The sequence below is a fragment of the Selaginella moellendorffii genome, unplaced genomic scaffold, assembly GCF_000143415.4.
Source record: "Selaginella moellendorffii unplaced genomic scaffold, v1.0 SELMOscaffold_60, whole genome shotgun sequence".
Classification (NCBI taxonomy): Eukaryota; Viridiplantae; Streptophyta; class Lycopodiopsida; order Selaginellales; family Selaginellaceae; genus Selaginella; species Selaginella moellendorffii.
Genome location: NW_003314321.1, coordinates 445,260 through 463,519, shown reverse-complemented (window position 1 = coordinate 463,519; position 18,260 = coordinate 445,260). Strand labels below are relative to the sequence as shown.

Below are 18,260 nucleotides of genomic sequence, written 5' to 3'. Positions count from 1 at the left end.
TTGATATTTCATATGGTATGATATGCCATGTATTTGTAGACCATATTGAATTTATTTCATCATTTTTATGTAAAACTAAGTTATCATCTGTTTGAAGTTTAAGTTTGCAATATTATCCATAATTACCATTTTCAGAATATAAGTTCATACTCTTTATTATGAGAAAACTTGATCGTACCTGAATATATGACATTAGTATAGATAACCCAACAATCATAAAATTCATGTGGTGTAGTGTTAGTTTGGACTGAAACTAGAAGTCTAAACGATCCAGTATTATTTACAAAGCTAAATTCGTTTCCATAATTTTAACTCATGTTCTCAACTAAAATATCTAGTGTTTGCAACACTACATCTCGGGGATAGCCTCTAGTGCATTAGAAATACAGAACAATGATACTACAGAATAGATTTATATTATGTAAACTGACAACTTGTAGATGGAGAACATTGAAAACTATCAAATTTAGGAGCACCAGTTTGATACTTTAAACAATTCTTTTGCTAATTAAGAATAAATTGTTCATGCTTTATCTTTCTGGGAATACTTCAATATAATAGAAGATTTCCATTGTCTTCTATAACCATTACAGTTTCACATTAAGTTAGTTTATTAGAGCTTATAGGAGGTTTTGTCCCATATTCAAGAAAATACAGAATCATATAATTATTAAAAACAATTAATGTTGCATCATAGCCCATCCATAGAGCTTTATCTTCAAGAACATGGGAAATTGGATACATTATTCTGAACCAGTTACTCCAAAATTCCTATTCCAACCATATTCATTAACTGGGCTCAAAAGCCAAGCTGAAACTAGAAGTCTAAACGATCCAATATTCTTTTCCATAATCTCAGCAATAGAAAATATCTAGTGTCTGTAATACAACATCTTGGGGATAGCCTTCCGGGAGCGCACCCTCCCTCTATTCTAAGAGTGCATTAGAAATACAGAAAAATGATACTACAGAATAGATTAATATTATGTAAAATGACAACTTGATAAAAACTATCAAAATTTAGGAAGTCAGAATTGTAGTTCAGGTCATAGTAATCGAGAATAATCTCTGGAAACGATCAAAAGGCTAGTATCATATCTAAGCAATGGATGAAGTTTCCAGTGCCACCACCGGGCAAAGAATTGCAGAATCAAAAGGCTTCTTTTGCTGCACTATTGAGGCATTGCACCGCATTGACCAAGGGCAACCATGTCCAGCAGCAGATTCGGCAATCCAAGCTCGAAGGAGATACTCTGCTTGGAAACCTTCTGGTGGAAATGTATGGGAAGCTTGGCTCCTTGCAGCAAGCAGAGGAGGCTTTCAGCATGATCAAGCTGAGGAATGTTTTCTCTTGGACCATCTTTCTCGCAGCATTTGCTCAGAACGGGCATTTGGATCACGCAGCAGTCATCTTGGAGAAAATGCCGCAGAGGAACTCGGTCTCGTGGAATTCTGTAATCTCCTCGTGCGCTCGGTGGGGTGACTGCAAGAGGGCATTGTTTTTCTACCGGAGAATGGATCAAGCGGGCGAGAGGCCGAGTGAGATGACGCTCTTGGCCGTGGCGGAGGCTTGCAGCAGCGGTGGTGCCAAAATGCTAGAGCAGGGAATGTCCGCCCAGCACAGAATCGTCGAGAGTGGCTTCATGGCGGACAACCAAATGGTTGGCAATTCGCTTGTGAGCATGTATGGCAAGTGCGGAAGCATCGAACACGCAACCTACGTGTTTGAGAACTTGCTCCTCGAGAGAGACATGGTCTCGTGGAACTCCATGCTTGGAGCGTGCGCTCTAAACGGATGCTTGAACGACGCCGAGGATTTCTTCGACAAGATGCCGGGCCGCAGCATTGTTTCTTGGAACTCGATGATGACTGCGTTTGCTCGCAATAGACGAGCCAAGGATGCCGTGCTCCTCTTCCAGGAGATGGAGGCTATGGCCGACGTAGCTCCAAACGAGGCAAGTTTTGTGATAGTTTTGGATGCCTGTGCCACTCACTCGTTGCTTCCACAGGGAAGGCAAATCCACGAGAGTGCACGAAGGAGGGACTTAGAGAGCGATACAGTCGTGGGGACGCTACTCGTTAACATGTATGGGAAGTGTGGAAGTTTGCTCGAGGCCGAGGCAGTGTTTGCGTTGCTCCGCGAGCCATGTCTCGTTTCCTGGAATGCCATGATCTCGGCTTGCAAGGTCGTCGTCCAGTACGAGTGCTTTGGAACTCGGCGAGGCTATAACACTCTGAGAGCTCTAAAACTCTTGCGAAAAATGGATCTGGAAGGGTGTCAAGCAGACGAGATTACGATCTTGAGTGTTGCCGATGCTTGCCATGACTTTGCTACTGCAAAGCTAGTTTTTTCAAGCATCGAAGCTCGCCATCTCTTTGCTGGCAGTGTTTTCGTCAACACGACGTTTATCAATGCGTTTGCGAGGTGTGGAGCCTTGAAAGAAGCAAAAAAAGTTTTCGACATGATGCAGGAGCGAAGTGTGGTGTCCTGGAACTCGATGCTGTCAGCTCTCGTCCAGCACGGGGCCTCGTCACGAGCTCTGGAGCTGTTCCAAGAGATGGATCTTGATGGAGTCCAAGTAACAGCCGTGACCATCGTCACAATTCTCGAGATTTTTCCGGATGACCAACAACAATCTTTACGTAGACTCGGCGAAGAGATCCACGCAGCCGTGATGAGCACCGACTTAGAGCTGGATCCTCTCGTTTCTTCCGCGCTCATCAGCATGCATGGCAAGTCCAGAGATCTGGAAGCAGCAACAAAGGTCTACAACCAGATCAAAAACCATCCCGGCTCGATGGCGTCGCGGACAGCAATGCTCACTGCGCTCTCCCAGAATGGTTATCTAGAACAAGCGAGACAAATCTTCTTGGAGGCAATACCTTTCGAAAGAAGTACCAGTGCTTGGAACGCCATGATCTCTGCCTATGCACAGAACAACGAGGACGAAAGCGCAGTGGCAACTTTCCTGGCTATGGTGGTCGAAGGCGTGACTCCAGACAATGTAACTTTCACGTCCTTGCTCGGCTCGTGCTCGGCGCTTCCGCTAGATCTCGTAAAGCTCCTCCACGCCACCATGGAAGATGGTGATCCAGCATTTGAGCTCGACGATTTCGCCACTAGCGCCCTGGTGAAGAGTTACGGCAAGTGTGGCGACTTTGAGAGCGCCTCCACGGTTTTCCACGATCGACTTTCAGCGGAGGATCCGGCGTCTTGGAACGTTGTCATGGCGGCGTTCTCTCAAAACGGGGCTCCCGGCGAATCGATCGGCTACTTGAGAAGGATGCTGCTAGCTGGCGTGAGGCCGAATCTCATCACTTTCGCCACCGCCCTGGATGCGTGCTCCAGCCTCGCGCAAGCGACGCTGGCGTCGCTCCTCCACTCGATGATCGTCGAGTCTAGGCTGGAGAGCAGCGAGCTCGTGAGCAACGCGCTCGTCAACCTCTATGGAAAGTGTGGGATCTCTCGCAGCGCTCTGGATGTTTTCCGCGCCATCCCTCGCCAGCAGCAAACCGTGGTGTCGTGGACGTCTATCATTACGGCGGTGAGCGAGAGCGGCGGCGATCCGGCACAGGCGCTCGAGTTCTTCCGCGCGATGAATCTCGAGGGAGTGGCTCCCGACCAGGTGACGTTCGTGTCGATCCTCTCGGCTCTGGGACACGCGGGGGGATTCGAGGCGTGCCATGGCTGTTTCTGGAGCATGCAAGCGGAGTTTGGAGTGGAACCCATAGCCGAGCACTACGCTTGCATCGTAAACTTGCTGGGACGAGCGGGAGAGTTGCGTAGAGCCGAGGAGCTGACTGGGAGCATGCCTTACGAGCCGGGGTACCTGATATGGATGACGCTGCTTGGAGCGAGCGGGATCCACTCCTGCTCCAGCTTTGGCGCGCGAGCGGCGAGCAATGTGTTGATGGTTGACGTCACCCAAGCTGCTGCAGTTCCATATGTTCTTCTCTCAAATCTTTATGCAGCGGAGATGGCTGGACTCCAATCTGTGTAAGAACGTGGCTACTGCGGCGGCGAGCACCGAAGTGAGAAAGCTGGATGTGAGCAATGAGGATGGGCATAAAACTTACCTGACCTTGGATGCGAGGTTTCTTACTCAGCACAAAGAGAGAGAGTGATCACGCCACACGCTGTGCCTCATGTGATACAAGCGGTCATCTGGTTGACGAGGTGCTTGTCATTTGATTTTGTCATTCCAGTTTGACGAAACCAATGCCTTTGTTTCAAGTTCCTTTGGGAATTTGTATGCAGCGAGCAAAGTTTGAGCCATGCATGATGTATTACCGACTCCAAAGCTACTTAGTGGTTGTAATGGGCATTTGGTCTAGTGGTATGATTCTCGCTTTGGGTGCGAGAGGTCGTGAGTTCGATTCTCGCAATGCCCCGCTACTCTATCATTTATTTTCCCCTCAATATAAAAATAGTTTGCAGAAAAGAGCCAAAAAACTTACAAGAAACCAGGTTTCGTGGTCTATGGTGATGACATCCAGTACGAAATTTCGGCAAGACCTAATCTCAAAACAAATCAGAGTTTTTTTATTACAAAAAATAATTATTAATTCTTTTTAATAAATTAAGTCAGGCTATGCATTTACTGATACGGCTATGGGACTCTTGACTACATGTGTCCCGTCTTCCCACGCCAATGCAGAAAACACCCACAAAAGAGCAGCAGCTGAAGATTCTTGTGCTGCCGTACCAGCGGAGAACAAAACGGTAACATTGAACGACAGTTTTTGTCCCGAGCCCGTGAAAGTGAGTTTCGCCGGAGACACAGCAATAGATAGTCGTTTATCAGTTGCTGCCTCTATTCTGGCTTGGTAGACGGCATTGGCTGCTCCGACATTCGTTACTGTCCTCTGAAGTGTCTGGCTACCATTCAAGGCGTTGAAGCAGATAGAGGGATAGTTGAGGCTGGACAGCGCATTGTCTCTGGGGCATGTGGTGGAATTATCTCCTGTGATGTTTCGTATTTGCTCTTGGGTGTAGCCTCCACTACAGAGGTAGAGTATGTAGTCATTGGGTGTAGTGTCGTAAACGAGTCCTGGATCTAAAGCTTTGGCTGGCTGAATCTGGCCTGATCCGATGCTGAATACATTTGCCGGGCTCCCATCTTCTTCAGTGATTGGATGGTTTTGGTTATCTACAGTTGTGGCTGCATGACGGAAGAGCAGAGTCAGCAACTTACGAATGCATTACAAGTGTTTACTTGCCTGTTGTCATGATTGCAGATTTGATAGCCGCTGGACTCCAAGTGGGATGGATGGATTTCACATACGCGATTGTACCAGTTACATGAGGGCAGGCGAAAGACGTCCCTGACGCGATCGCGTAGTCTGTCCTGATAAATGTCCAGTTGAAACCAGTACCTGGATGCCTGCGGCTCCGTACTCCGGCAACAGGACTCCATGCTGATAATATATCAAGGCCTGGGGCGATTACATCAGGCTGCAAGACACCACAAGCAGGTCAGTTGGTTGTATAGCCCAACAAAGGTATTTTGCCTGACCTTGATGATATCTGGACTTATGATGTTGGGTCCTCGGGATGAGAAACTCGCAGCAATTGGTGCAGGGCTGAAAGGAAATGATCCGTTTCTGCAAAAACCAGGCAAGGCTTAGTACTTCTCCACTTTGCTTGTGAATCTACTTACGGAGTGACTTTTCTGTCGATGGAGCTGGCACCAACCGTGAAAATCCAAGGTGCCACATTTGTGACGGAACCTGGCACACGTCCTGAATTCCCACATGCACACGAGACCACAATGCCTCTTTCAATGGCGTGGTAGGCACCTATAGCTATGCTGTCGACGCTGTAAACCACAGGATCATCTCCAAGTGACAACGAGATGATGTCAACGCCATCGTTGATTGCATCGTCGAGTGCTGCTACTATATCGATGTCGTAGCATTGGAACCCCCAGCAGACCTTGTACATAGCAATTCTGGCAGCTGGGAAGCCACCTCTGGCATCACCTTGAGCAAGTCCGGCCTCCATGCTCACATTTTTCACGGGCATGCCTGCTGCAATGGCTGATACACCAGTTCCATGGCCAGCGAAGTCCCTGGGGTTGCTATACGCAATAGAAGCATTTGGAGAGAGGCCAGCTCTGTAATATTTGGCGCCGATTATTTTTCTGCACAAGGTAAAACAATGTAAGCTCTTTAGATTTTTGAAAAATCTGACTGACTTGTTGCAGTGGACAACAACGGAAGCGTTTGTTCCAGGCGCATTCTCGCAAGCTCCATTCCAACGTGCAGGAACGGGTGCCATCCCGGTATCATCGAAGCTTTTTGACTCAGGCCAGATACCTGCTTTGGTTCATATCCATGAAACTCAAGGACTTAATTGTCACAAAACAAACAGTATACCTGTGTCCAAGATGCCAATGATCACATCGCTGGAACCAGTTGGAATAGCGTTTCCTGGAAGGGCTGCTTGCGGCGTCCGAGGGAGGCCCAAAAAATCCCAGGAACGAGTTGTTTGAAGTTCGAGCGTTCTGCTCGGGAAGATACTGAGCACCTCAGGCATTTCTGTAAGGAACAACACCAGGTAAGCATTTCATTTCTATGAGTCATCGTTCACCCTCACCAGATAACACGTTGGCTTGTTCGTCTGTCAGGTAAGCAGCGAAACCGCTGAGCGCATGCTTGTAGCTGTAAATCATCGCTCCTGCAGCACCCTCCTCACTGTATAAGAGACGCTTAAGTATACTGGAAAGAGTACATGGAGCTATGAGTACCTTCCAATCGCTCTGGCAAGGATGTTTTGATGAGTGGTGGTCAGTGTCTCAGCAGCTATTCCTCGTGTCCCGCCCAGGTAAACTATATAACTTGCCTGCTATGTATCTAAGGTTAGTGTTTACAGCACTTTTAGCAGAAATTTTGCACCTTTGATCTAGCGTGATCAATGTCATGCTCTTTGCAACTACATGAGCCCAAGGAAATCAAGAAGAGCAGAAGCATGCATATCGACATATTCGTTGCAAGGTATGGCTCCTGAACTCGCAATTTGAAGAAAGACCTGTAAATAAAGCAAAGTGAGCTTACCCAAGCTTGTCGTTATGCACCTTTGGATTGATGCATTTTTCGTTTTGCACTGAGGTATCTTCTTTTGCCAGTCTTCTTCAGAACTTGGAGGTCTGTAACTGTTTGTTCATCCTTTTCGCTGGAGCGGAAATGGAAAATACCAAGCACCTGAGGAGAAAGTGGAGATGTCAGCATTTGGTGTATACAGCGGACGAACGACACTAAGCAAGCGTACCTAGATTGAAGTTTTTGGCTGTCCAGCCTCCGATGCACCTTTTTGCCTTCCTCGAGGATGAAAATTTTGGTAAGCGTTCAGATTCTCCAAATGAGACGGGTCAGAAGTCTGGAAAGTCGGTGCTTATAATGGCCCTGCAAGAGGAAGCTCACATAAAAACAGAAAAGAACCAGCAGTACGAATGTGCAAAGTTACCAAGAACGACGGTATGTCTTGGCCTGTGCCGATGAATGGAAGTCGACGTGAAGCAGGGTGGCCCCGTCCACTGTAGCTCGCATCCAGCTGGTTTCACAGCTTTTTGAAGAAATCTCACGCACCATGTAAGAGAGTCGAGAGCAGCACGTACGCTTCTGGATTGCGTGGCTGTTTGCTCAACACCTCTGATGCAGCGTCCACTCCTCGTTTCACGTCGCTTGAAGCCCGGCACGAACTCAGCATCGTCTTCCAAAGCATCGACTTGTTGCTCATCATCCCCTCCACTCTGGAGCAACTTGCCGCCCTCTCGGCCTCCTCCATCTCCCCAGCTCTCCCAAGCAGATCCACCACGCTCGCGTAGTTTTGCTCCACTCTAGCCACGCCAAACTCGTCCAGCATCCACGCGAAGTAGCTGCACCCTTCCCTCACCATCCCACCGTGGCTGCACGCGCAAGTGATGCTCGCGAACGTTCCACTGTCCGCCTCCACGCCTTCCACTTGCATCCTTTGGAACATCTCCATCACCTTGTCCGTGTGGCCGTGTTGAGCGTAGGTCGTGATGATCGCGTTCCAGGCCACACTGTCCTTCTCTTCCATCTGATCGAAGATGAAGCTCGCCTCGTCCAGTCTCCCGTGCTTCCCTTGCAAGCTCAGCATCTCCGTGTAGATCGAAATCCTGCAGCTGCTGCTCCAGCTTTCCAAACTTAACCGCAGGTCAGTGGCGTCGATAGAGCTTGGAGAACTTTTCAGCACGGCAAGAATGGAGACTGCGTCCGGTTGTATCCCAAACTGCTGCATGCTTCTAAACACCTGAACCGCTGCTTCGTGCTGACCGGCGTCCGAGTAGGCCGAAACCAAAGCTGTCCACGAGAATACGTCTTTGTGAGGCAGCTTTTCGAAAAGCTCGCGACCGGTCTCAAGCTTCCCGAGGCTTCCATACAAACTCACAAGAGCACTTCCAACGCCAGCGTTGAGTGTGGCGCCAGCTGCCTCTACATTTGCATGAACCAAAGCTCCCAGTCGCAAGCGTCCACAGGCCGCACAGGCATTGAGAGCTTTCACAAATGCCGACTTGTCGGGCTTTACTCCTTCCAGCTGCATTCGATGGAGCAACTCGACAGCCTTTTCGTGTTGTCCATTGTCAGCGTAGGCCGAGAGCATCGAAGTCCAGGTAACAGCATCGTCCTGCCCTGCGAAACGCATCTTGTTGAACACTTGGACCGCCCGCTCAACCTGTTTGCACTGACTGTAAGATCGCAGCACCCCTGTAGCTATGATCACGTCTTCCACCAAGCCCAATGCATGAATCCCTGCGTTTGCCACCCGAAGTAGCTCTTCCGGATGGAAGTTCCTGGATGACTGAAGCAGACTGATATACGTAACCTTGTCTGCTGCTACTCCTTCCAAAAGCATCTTCCTGTACTGAATAACTGGCTCGTCACACCACGCCAGATACGAGTTCCACACCACGACGTCGCTTTTATCAGCCTTGGAGAACACCTCTGCGGCAAGCTTGTAACGTTGGAGCCTTCCACAAGCGGTGATCAACGCCGGTACCAAGTCCTTGAAAGAGCCCAGCCTGAAACAAGATTGCACAAGCTCCATTTCAGTAGCAGTTCCAGACTTTCCAAGAACGCCGAGGGCGGTACTGAGAGTAAATTTGTTCGGCGTCACACCTTCCAGCAGCATCATCCTGAAAAGAACCATAGCTTCTGCGTGGAGGCCATTATCTGAAAGAGCTGCCATCGTTGCAGTGCACGACACAACCGTCCACCTTTCGACATTGACGAAAACGTTTAAAGCATCCTTAACGCTCCCACACACACCATATAGATTAAGAAGAGCATTCTGCAAGTACTCATCTCTGTCAATGCCAGTGACAACCAGATGCTCATGTAGCTGCTTACCATAAGAAATATTATGGCACTTGGCGCATGCGCTTAACACGGAAACGAGCGTGACCTTGTTGTGCTTCACACCTTGGAGTTGCATCCGCCGAAAAAGTTCTAAAGCCATAGAAGACGCATGCGCATCAACACACGCTGCGATCATCGAATTCCAAAAGACCATGTCAGCGTCATTCTCAAAATTCTGAAACACCTGGAACGCATCTCCTAAACTTCCACACCGCCCATACATACTAACGAGTGCAGCACCGACCACAAGGTCGCACTCAAGTCCTGCTTCAAGAATCCAGCCTTCAACAGATTTCCCACAGTCTAAACTCCGGCACGCAGAAAGCAAAGCAAGAAACGAAACTCTTTCTGGTAACAAACCTTGCAGAAGCATGCGCCGAAACAAGTGGAACGCCTTGTGTTGTTGCTTTTCGTGTTCACTATAGACTCCAAGCATCACATTCCACGAGGAGAGTGTTCTCTCGTGGCACACTGTTGTCTGAAACAACATCTCGCAAGAGCGAATGTCCCCGCATCTGGAAAACATCCCGATTAGAGCAGTCCTGACGACAATATCATGCAAAGCAAGTGTACATTCTCTGGCAAGCTCGTAGATAAGCTTACCTTGGTTCATGTCGACGATTCCACCAGCAATTGAAATGAAAGTCACCTTGTTTGGCTTCACACCTTCCAGTTGCATCTGGCGAAACATCCCCAGAGCCTGAGCGAAGCGAGAATGCTGGACATAAACTCCGATCATGCTCGTCCACAGCACCAAGTTTCTTCGACACGAGCTACGATCGAAAACATCCTTGGACCGTTCCAAGCTGCCACATTTCCCATACATGGTCACCAATGCAGTCACCACAAACAAGTCAGCCTCGCAGCCACAGTCTAAGATCCACGCATGAAGAAGCTTACCTTGAGAGAGAGCTTCCGGGCGTGTACAAGCCGCCAGCGCCGCCGTGAGAGCGATCACATCGGGCAACACGCCGTCGAGCAGCATTTCCTTGACAAGCAGCAGCGCCGCCCCAAAATCCCCATTCCGGGCACTCGCCGTGATCATACTGCTCCACACAACCGCGTCCTTGACCCCCGCGCCACGGAAGCTCTCCCATGCCTCCTCCATCCTCCCGCGCTTGGCATACATCTGGATCAGCCCGGCCGCGACGAAGGCATCGTCGGATCGCGCCTTCGCTGGCGAATCCACAAGAACAGCGCGTACGCCCCTCCCAACTCGCAATCTGCCAGAAACCCTGGCACAGCAAAGCGAATCTAGCCGGGGCTCACCAATGCGATCGCTCTCGATACGATCCGCGAAGGCCCGGAGCTTCGCGAGCGCGCCCATACATAAACCCTAGAAAATATTTTTCAAATGCCACCGTACAATGGAATTTTTGAATTGATACCGTACAACGTTTAAATAAGCATAAGGGTTAAGAATTAAACGCTCTTTTCTAGCTTGCACTAGCGTAGTACGTTGGAACCCCGCCAGCGCCATTACCACCACCAGCGGGGAGCTGCCCGGGCTGTGGCGTTGGGATGCCATACTGCGCGGCGTACTGCGCTGGGTTGTACTGCGGCATCGCGGCCGTGACGCCACCATACTGTGGATTCGACGTCGCGTAAGCCGGCTGGCTCGTGTACGCCGGCAGCCCCGGAGTGTATGGCGAGAATCCGAGAGCCGGAGTTCCAGCTCCAGCCACTGTCGGCCTCGCAAACGCTGGTAAGTTTGGATTGATGACGCTGTAGCCCGCTTGGACTTGAGGACCCCCTTGGTTTTGTGCCGAGGACTGTGACACTGCTTTTTCCTTTTGACCCTCTGCCGCTAACTTTACAATTACGTGCCTTCCCTGGAAGAACAAACTCTTTCAGTAAAAACCATGGTACGCTTGTGTAGCTTACCTCTATTGTCTTGTTGGGATCATCGATGGCTTTCCTCGCCGCCTCAACACTTTTGTACGTGATGAAAGCGAATCCCCTGCTTGATCACAAATAGGAAACATCCATCAGACGACGCAGGAGATTTGAGTCGGGTAGCCTACCGAGATTTGTTTGTGTTTTTATCATACGCGACGGCTCCCTCCTCGATCTCGCCGTATTGGGAGAAGATGTTTAGGAGCGTCTCGTTGGACGTTTCGTATGACAATCCACCTATGTACAGCTTGCGTTGGGCTTGGTCTGCTGAGCCTGCCCCGGCCGAGCTGCCAACGGATGCTAAATTACATACAGTTATGCGGCCCTGCAAAAGCAAAACACATGATCAGAACATACGAAGGCATCACGAGACTCACTTACATCGATAGTTTTGCTCGGCTCCTTCAATGCCCTTTGTGCAGAGTCCATATGCTTGAACGTGATAAAACCAAAACCCCTCGACTTTCCCGTTGCTTTATCTGTGATAACCGCACCCTCCTCAATCTCTCCATAGTGTTGAAAAGCCTGAAATGAAAAAGAAAAAAAGAAAAGAAAAAAAAAATCGTGGTCAGATCCCAAGGGGAAAAGCAGCTCAGATAAAATTCCCCATGGCATGACCAAGAACCACACAGTTCAATCTGCCATTTCCCAGGTGTCATCAAGCAATCCACCCATGCACTCACATCACGCAGAGCCTGTGAAGTAGTCTCCCATGCCAGTCCACGAACAAACAGCTTCCGATGAGCAGGATCTTTGCTTGCAACATCTCTAATGTCATCTGCAACCGCAGGGTATTGAGAACCTCTGCAGATACAAGCCACAAAAACAAGCATTCCCAGTCAAATCCATTCAAAAACGAAAACGAAGGAAAAAGAAATGAAAGAGGAAAGAAAAACGAAAGAAACAGTCGAGCAAATACTCCACCACCAGAAGAAAAAAGCCTACTAAACCAAAACCATTCTCCCAGGCATAGCAGATGCTTTCTCGGCCTTTCCGTTCCACTGGCGAGGTGTCGCGGAAAGGCCAAACCCAAGGTGGCCGCGGTGGAGCATTTGCATGACAGTTAAAATTGAAAACTAAGAGCTACCGAGTAAGAGGCACTTACGCGTCAATTAGAAGCGCTACCAATTGTTCCTTGCTTAGCGGCTCCAGGAGCCTCTTGAGATCGTCCTTGGACAAAGAGACCGAGTATCCGTTGCTATCGTCGCTGTTGAGCTTCCTCTTCTTGGTGTCCTCGGCTACGAAATCCATGGCGCCGCCCAGCTAAATCCTGGCCTCACCGATTCTTTCAAGCGCTTCCACACCGATTCCCCCACCCCGTACTGCCCAAACCCTAACCTAAAAGCTCAAGCACCGCGTCTTTTTAGGACCCTCCGGGCAGCCGTTGGATCAATCTCCGTACTTTTTGGGTCAGGTGGCCGATTTGTACGGCATTGGCTTTGCGCCAAAACAAAGACATCCAGAGCGAGGAAATAGAGGGACGAGTCTTGGGGTTCTAGCTCCAGGATCTTGGCCGCGGCTAGCGTTCCATGCTCGGCGCCTCGATCGAAGAATCGGCAGGCTCCCAGGAAGCATCTCCAATCCAGCGCGTCCGGCACGAATGGCATGCTCGCCAGGAGCGCGCCCGCGTCGTTCAGGTGCCCCGATCGAGTGAAGAGGCCGATCAGGCACGAGTAGTGCTGCTTGTAGGGTTCCAGGCCGTGGTCACTCCTCATCGAGAGAAAGCAGTGGATTCCAGCTCGGAGCTTCCCGGCGTGGCAATGCGATGCCAGCAGCGCGACGAAACAAGTGGCGTCTGGATTCTCCTCGACGGTGGGCAGCAGATGGAAATATCGAGTGCTTCGATCGGAGTGAGCAGTGCAAGCAGCGAGCAACGCGTTCCAGGCCACCGGATTAGACGACTCAGGCAGCTCGTCGAAGAATTTCTTGGCTCGATCTAGATCGCCGGTCTGAGAGTACGCCGAGAGCATCGCGATCCAGGTGATGGCGCTCTTCACTGGCGATTCATCGAAGATCCCTCTGGCTTCTCGCAGATGCCCGCTCTGGGAGAATGCCGCGATCATCAAGGCGCTCGATACGCCATCGCTTTCGAGGATCAAGCGGTAGACTCTCAGGGCCTCCAGGACATGCCCTTTCCGGGCATACGCTTGGAGCATCGCGGTGGACGAGACGTTGTTGTGGGCGGGCATGGAATTGAACAAGAACTTGGCACTGTCGAGAGCGTCGGCATTCAAGTGGGCGCACAGCAGCGCATTCCAGGACGCCAGATCCCTCTCCCGCATCGCTTGGAACACCTCCAGGGCGAGATCGAGCTGCCCCTCCTGGGCACTTGCGCAGATCATCGCAGTTGCTGACACCAGGTCGTGCTCGGGCATCCGCTCGAAAAGCCACATCGATTCTCGCGCTCTCCCGTGCTGGGCATAGAGTTCTAGCATGATCGTCCACGCTACCAGGTTCCTCTCCGCCATTCCATCAAAGACGCGCTTGCATCGCTCAAGATCTCCGCACTGAGCATACGCCCAAAGAACACTAGCCGTGGAGATCAAGTCCCACTCCGGCATTGCCTCGAACAAGCAAACGCTCCCTTTCCAATTTCTCTGCTGGGCAAACGCGACCAACACCGATGCCCACGACACCAAATCGTGCGCGGGCATGGAATCAAACACCGCAAGGGCCTCCGCAATATGCCCGGCCCGGGCATAGCCAGTCAGCAAGATCGTCCATGCCACGTGGCTCCGATGTGGCAGTGGCATGGCATCAAAGAGCTGTTTCGCTTGCGCGAGTTCTTCGTTTTGGCACAGCGCCAGGAGCATCAATCGCCAGGAGAAGGCGTCCTTGGCAGCGATCGAGTGAAAGATTCTAGCGGCATCCTCTATGCCGCCCAATCGGCCATACAATTCGAGGAGCTTGTTGGAGACAAAGGTGTTCTTGGTCGCTGGGTGGCAGTGGTGCTCAAGGTGGTCTTCAATTTGCCTAGAAGCTGCAAGAGTGAAGCAGCTGCTCAGCGATTCAAGGATTTGCTGGCGCTCCACCCAGTTCCTCTGGATTTGAGACATTGACTTGAGAATCAAAGGAAACTTATAAGATCATTAACAATTGTTTTTGCCACACACAGCACAGCTACATGTCTCAGCAAATGCTCCAGTACATCTTCCAGAATTACAGCTTCGGCAACCATTTTCAGTGGCATGGCATTGAGTGCAATAATCGTTGCAATCCTGGCTACTTCCCCCCAGACAAATAAAACGTTCGCTCACACAAGCATCAACTGCAATTACACAAGTTACAACCAAAACCATGGAAATGAACATGGTAAACTTAGCCATGATCAGCTAGTTTTTTTTTGTGCACTAAAGACTTCACCAATAGGTGTTTAAATAGCGATAAACTACTATTAAATAAATATAGGTGGACAAAAATAAATTGTTCATAATATGGATTTGTAGGAGCTACCGCCTACCGCCCACTCCTTTTGGAAATATTATCCCCTTTAAATCATGCGATGGGACAACAAACTTGAAATGCTGGAGCTGCCGATTCCCTTTAAATCATGTGATGAGACAATAATCTTGAAACGTAGAAAACCGAGGAAATATTGCAGCTAAACCATTTTGTTGAGACTCCTGTTATTAATGTTAAACAACGCGATAGTATATCAATGTTGTTATGATTTCCAGAGATGAAGTGCATTATCGTAGAACGAGCACGACGCAACGAGCGGGAGTGACTCGTTGTTCTTGGACCAATCAACCCCATACGCGAGAGACTTGTGCTCTTTGTACTCCTTCACCACCCCAACACCGACGTCTCGCTGCTCGTCCACAGCCACAATCGCGAAGCCACTGTGCATGCAAGCGGCAACCAGCGTCCCTTTGTCCACCGGATGCCACTTGAGCCTCCAAACTCCACCGCCAAGCCCGATCTTGTGCGTCGCGAAAGGCCTGTGAGCCATCCTCGCGTCCCACAGTCGAAGCCTCTCATCGTAGCTTCCAGTCGCCACAACGTTCTCCCACAGGGGATTGCTCTGGACGCAGCAAACTCCCATCTCATGGGACTTGGCGTCGCGAAAAACCGGAGAATCAAGGCTTGCTCGGAGATCCCATCCGCAAAACTGTGAATCGTCACCACCTGTGTAGACCAGCCCCTGGATCCAAGCGTCGTAAGTTGCCGTCCAAGCCTCAAACCCGTGAGCTTCCCAGCTCCTGTCCAGCTCCAGGCGCTCCCGGGACATGGACACCAACGAAATGGAGCCATTCGAGTGACTCACGACGAGTTCTTGCTGGCTCGAAGTAGCGAATGGGTTCCAATCCACGGAGAGGCACATCGCGGAGTCACACACTTCCAGCTCCGTGAATTTCTCGAGCGAATTCGAATCCTCTGCCATATTGACAAAAGGGAGAAGAAACTTAGAGGAACTTTTTAAGCCAACACTACCTTGCAATGCGTACATTGTGAGCACGCCATCAGCTCCAGCTTGAGCAAGGACCGCATCGTTCCCTTGATTCGAAGGCCTCCACCTGATATCAAACACTCCACTCGTTTTCTTGCGATCGACGAGGCGGAGGCGAGGGTTTGGATCCGCGATTACCTCAAACAGGCTCACGCTCCCCAGCCGCCGCGCTGGCGATTCCGGCGTCGCTTCCACGAGATTGTAGGTCGCGGCCGCGAGCGCGTGAGAGTGGGAACGAACCGGGCAGAACTCCACAGCATCCGCATTGCCATCAAGCTCCACAGCGTCCATTAATTAGCTTAAACCCTAGAAGGCATAACTTAGCATTTTCTGTTTTTTTTTTTTTGTTTCCTCTCATTATTTACTGCTAAACATAGCTAAACCCTAAAAACAATTCTCTAAGCATATTCTGCTAGTTTGAAATTCTTGACTAGAGATTCGTAGGTTCGGACGAATTCCTTCGTGCAGCATTGTCTTGTAGAGATTGAGAGCCTCGTCCACCCTGGGCAAATCCCGCGAGCTAAGGAGTCCACGAGACGAGACCTTTCTCCTTGATCCGGACGAAGATCTTGTCAGCACGATCAATAGATCGCAGGGTCTTGTGAGAATCGAACGCCATCTCTGGCTTGCGACCGCGACGCCTCCATCCATCGCCAATCCACTGGACCCACGTGGCGCAAGCAGGACCGTGGGATTCGGGGGCATCCCGTGGCTGTTCTTTCTATAAAAACCATCAAATTTCCAGAATGGTTTGTCGCGGGTGTCAACCTGCTTGTTTTCTTGGAGAACTTTTACTTCTTATGGCCTGTGGCTTTTGACATGAGGCGTCATGTGTGGCTGGAATTCCCAAGAAGCTATGGCCACGTCCGACCGTGTTGAATTTACACCCCTGTAGCTCTCAACAATTGTCCGATTCATCTGACCAATGTGAAATCCAACTTCTTGTCCAAGCTCGCAGCCTCGCTCCCCGGCCACCATTTTGGACACGGCGACCACGGCAAGCCTTCTCGGCGGGGGCGAACCCTTCCTCGAGCAGCATTTGCGGGACTTGCGAGCTCTTTCCTAGACCCACATTGCCTTGCTAAGCTCCGAAAAGAGGGGTAATCCCAGCAAAGAAGAGGCAAACCTGAAGTCTCGGCGAGGATGATCGTGACCCAGTTCATCTCCACTTTCTGGACGATCGTCGCCTTGAGGCGCCGCACGGGCAGCCGCCTGGATCGGAAGCCCTCCCCATCGTCCACCATGCAGCGGGCGCGCAAGAAATCTTGCTCCACAATCAAATTCCTCGTGTTTAGGGTGACAAAAATGAAAGTTGAATATTCAATGAGTTAGGGCTTTGGTCATTTTTAGGGCTAATTGGTTTAAAAGGAAACCTAAAGGTGAAATGACGGCACCAGGAATATTTTGGTGCCGCTAATATTCGATTAGTCTGATTTCCTGGATATCTTAACATCGACTAATAAAAATTTCTCGTGTATCTCCAATTGCTTGTGGGCAATTTCGCAGTTAGTACATTGGCATGGAAGCTTGTCCTCCCATTATCAACTCAGTTCTCACATCTTGTTTTGCTTCGACTTCCACCTTTGTTTCTGGGGCTGGCCTATTGTAATTTTGAGTGATTCGCTTGATCCATGGATGTTCCAAGATCTGGGCTGCCGTCAATCTTTTTTTCTTGTCCAGATTTAGCATCCCCAGCATCAAATCCTTGGCTAACACTGGAACCCTCGACCAGTCGAAGAGAATAAGGAGAACCTGTGGTGTTTGAAGCTCCTCATATGCAATCTTTCCTGTGAGCATCTCGTACAAAGTCACGCCCAATGCCCAAATATCACAAGATTCCTTAAGCCTATAAGCAACCAAAAGGAACAATTCGAGAGACGATTCATGGGGTTCAAATATAAAGGGAAAGGGCCTATGAAAAAGAATGCACCCCTTTTTCCAATTGGTTAAGGGTCTTGGGATATTTGGGGTTAAGTGTCTTTGAGCTTAAATAATACTGGTTTGGGTGACCTCCCGGGAAGTCCAAACTCAAGAGCTTACAAAGCCTTTCACCAGGGGGCATGTACCGCACAGTTCCACCGCACATCAACACCCCCTTTTCCTGCCCCTTTTACCAGGAGAGGCCAAAATCCGCCACAAGAGGAGTGTTCCTTCGCACAGCTCCATTATGATATGGCAGAAACCCAAGTCACACACAATGCCGATGAGACGAACCACGCCTGGGTCGTGCCTCAGTTGGGCCATGATCTTGAGCTCTTGCAGTATGAGCTTATCGTCACCCATCATGCTGTTCGTCTTGCACGCAAAGTGTTTCCCATCTCTCAAACGGATCACCTCAAGCACCCTCGAGAATCCACCCAGTCCTATAGTCTTTGTTACCTGGAACTTGTCTAGCAGATTGGGGAACAATATCTCCATCGTCTTTGCGTTCATCTCCATCTCCCTTTTCTCTTGCAAGAAAATGCCATTCTGCTTTTAACTTTAAAGGCCACATAAGTCACCTTTTCTTCCGAGCTTGTTCATTGCGAAAACT

General features: G+C 49.9%; 8 protein-coding genes and 1 non-coding gene across 11 annotated transcripts; 2 read left to right on the top strand and 7 right to left on the bottom strand.

Moving 5' to 3' along the window:
- Nucleotides 1-1,109: 1,109 nt before the first annotated feature.
- On the top strand, nucleotides 1,110-4,001 carry LOC112351325 (pentatricopeptide repeat-containing protein At2g22070-like). The gene has a single exon (XM_024688990.1). The coding sequence runs from the start codon at nucleotides 1,110-1,112 to the stop codon at nucleotides 3,999-4,001; it is 2,892 nt and encodes a 963-aa protein (XP_024544758.1).
- Nucleotides 4,002-4,320: 319 nt separating this feature from the next.
- On the top strand, nucleotides 4,321-4,392 carry TRNAP-UGG. Its single transcript has one exon. It is a non-coding gene; the product is annotated as a tRNA-Pro (tRNA).
- A 165-nt stretch (nucleotides 4,393-4,557) lies between these two features.
- LOC9644334 (subtilisin-like protease SBT3.9) lies at nucleotides 4,558-7,324 on the bottom strand. Of its 3 annotated transcripts, none has more exons than XM_024689068.1 (11): nucleotides 7,271-7,324; nucleotides 7,057-7,203; nucleotides 6,898-7,005; nucleotides 6,750-6,844; nucleotides 6,599-6,696; nucleotides 6,379-6,540; nucleotides 6,198-6,318; nucleotides 5,661-6,143; nucleotides 5,517-5,604; nucleotides 5,221-5,455; nucleotides 4,558-5,162 (listed from the first exon to the last, which is right to left on the bottom strand). In XM_024689068.1, the coding sequence occupies exons 3-11, from the start codon at nucleotides 6,982-6,984 to the stop codon at nucleotides 4,591-4,593; spliced, it is 1,941 nt and encodes a 646-aa protein (XP_024544836.1). In that variant the 5' UTR covers nucleotides 6,985-7,005; nucleotides 7,057-7,203; nucleotides 7,271-7,324; the 3' UTR covers nucleotides 4,558-4,590. The 3 variants fall into 3 exon arrangements, with proteins under 3 accessions (XP_024544836.1, XP_024544837.1, XP_024544835.1); XM_024689069.1 differs by having other exon boundaries at nucleotides 6,898-7,030; nucleotides 7,077-7,203; XM_024689067.1 differs by having other exon boundaries at nucleotides 6,898-7,203.
- A 53-nt stretch (nucleotides 7,325-7,377) lies between these two features.
- On the bottom strand, nucleotides 7,378-9,817 carry LOC9644333 (pentatricopeptide repeat-containing protein At2g33680). The gene is made up of 3 exons (XM_024688989.1): nucleotides 9,240-9,817; nucleotides 9,142-9,177; nucleotides 7,378-9,044 (listed from the first exon to the last, which is right to left on the bottom strand). The coding sequence occupies exons 1-3, from the start codon at nucleotides 9,815-9,817 to the stop codon at nucleotides 7,580-7,582; spliced, it is 2,079 nt and encodes a 692-aa protein (XP_024544757.1). The 3' UTR covers nucleotides 7,378-7,579.
- LOC112351354 (pentatricopeptide repeat-containing protein At3g46790, chloroplastic-like) lies at nucleotides 9,774-10,716 on the bottom strand. Its single transcript, XM_024689071.1, has 2 exons — nucleotides 9,985-10,716; nucleotides 9,774-9,896 (listed from the first exon to the last, which is right to left on the bottom strand). The coding sequence occupies exons 1-2, from the start codon at nucleotides 10,706-10,708 to the stop codon at nucleotides 9,817-9,819; spliced, it is 804 nt and encodes a 267-aa protein (XP_024544839.1). The 5' UTR covers nucleotides 10,709-10,716; the 3' UTR covers nucleotides 9,774-9,816.
- A 28-nt stretch (nucleotides 10,717-10,744) lies between these two features.
- LOC9644332 (UBP1-associated protein 2C) lies at nucleotides 10,745-12,617 on the bottom strand. The gene is made up of 6 exons (XM_024689070.1): nucleotides 12,383-12,617; nucleotides 11,961-12,081; nucleotides 11,659-11,802; nucleotides 11,406-11,602; nucleotides 11,266-11,341; nucleotides 10,745-11,213 (listed from the first exon to the last, which is right to left on the bottom strand). Exons 1-6 carry the CDS (start codon nucleotides 12,526-12,528, stop codon nucleotides 10,818-10,820), a joined length of 1,080 nt encoding a protein of 359 aa, XP_024544838.1. The 5' UTR covers nucleotides 12,529-12,617; the 3' UTR covers nucleotides 10,745-10,817.
- Nucleotides 12,618-12,623: 6 nt separating this feature from the next.
- Nucleotides 12,624-14,333, bottom strand: LOC112351324 (pentatricopeptide repeat-containing protein At4g02750-like). Its single transcript, XM_024688988.1, has one exon. It carries the CDS (start codon nucleotides 14,331-14,333, stop codon nucleotides 12,624-12,626), a length of 1,710 nt encoding a protein of 569 aa, XP_024544756.1.
- Nucleotides 14,334-14,799: 466 nt separating this feature from the next.
- LOC9644330 (diphthine methyltransferase) lies at nucleotides 14,800-16,018 on the bottom strand. Its single transcript, XM_024689186.1, has 2 exons — nucleotides 15,712-16,018; nucleotides 14,800-15,654 (listed from the first exon to the last, which is right to left on the bottom strand). The coding sequence occupies exons 1-2, from the start codon at nucleotides 16,016-16,018 to the stop codon at nucleotides 14,942-14,944; spliced, it is 1,020 nt and encodes a 339-aa protein (XP_024544954.1). The 3' UTR covers nucleotides 14,800-14,941.
- Nucleotides 16,019-17,233: 1,215 nt separating this feature from the next.
- Nucleotides 17,234-18,166, bottom strand: LOC9644668 (ribosomal protein S6 kinase 2 alpha). The gene is made up of 2 exons (XM_024688987.1): nucleotides 17,820-18,166; nucleotides 17,234-17,573 (listed from the first exon to the last, which is right to left on the bottom strand). Exons 1-2 carry the CDS (start codon nucleotides 18,164-18,166, stop codon nucleotides 17,234-17,236), a joined length of 687 nt encoding a protein of 228 aa, XP_024544755.1.
- Nucleotides 18,167-18,260: the final 94 nt, after the last annotated feature.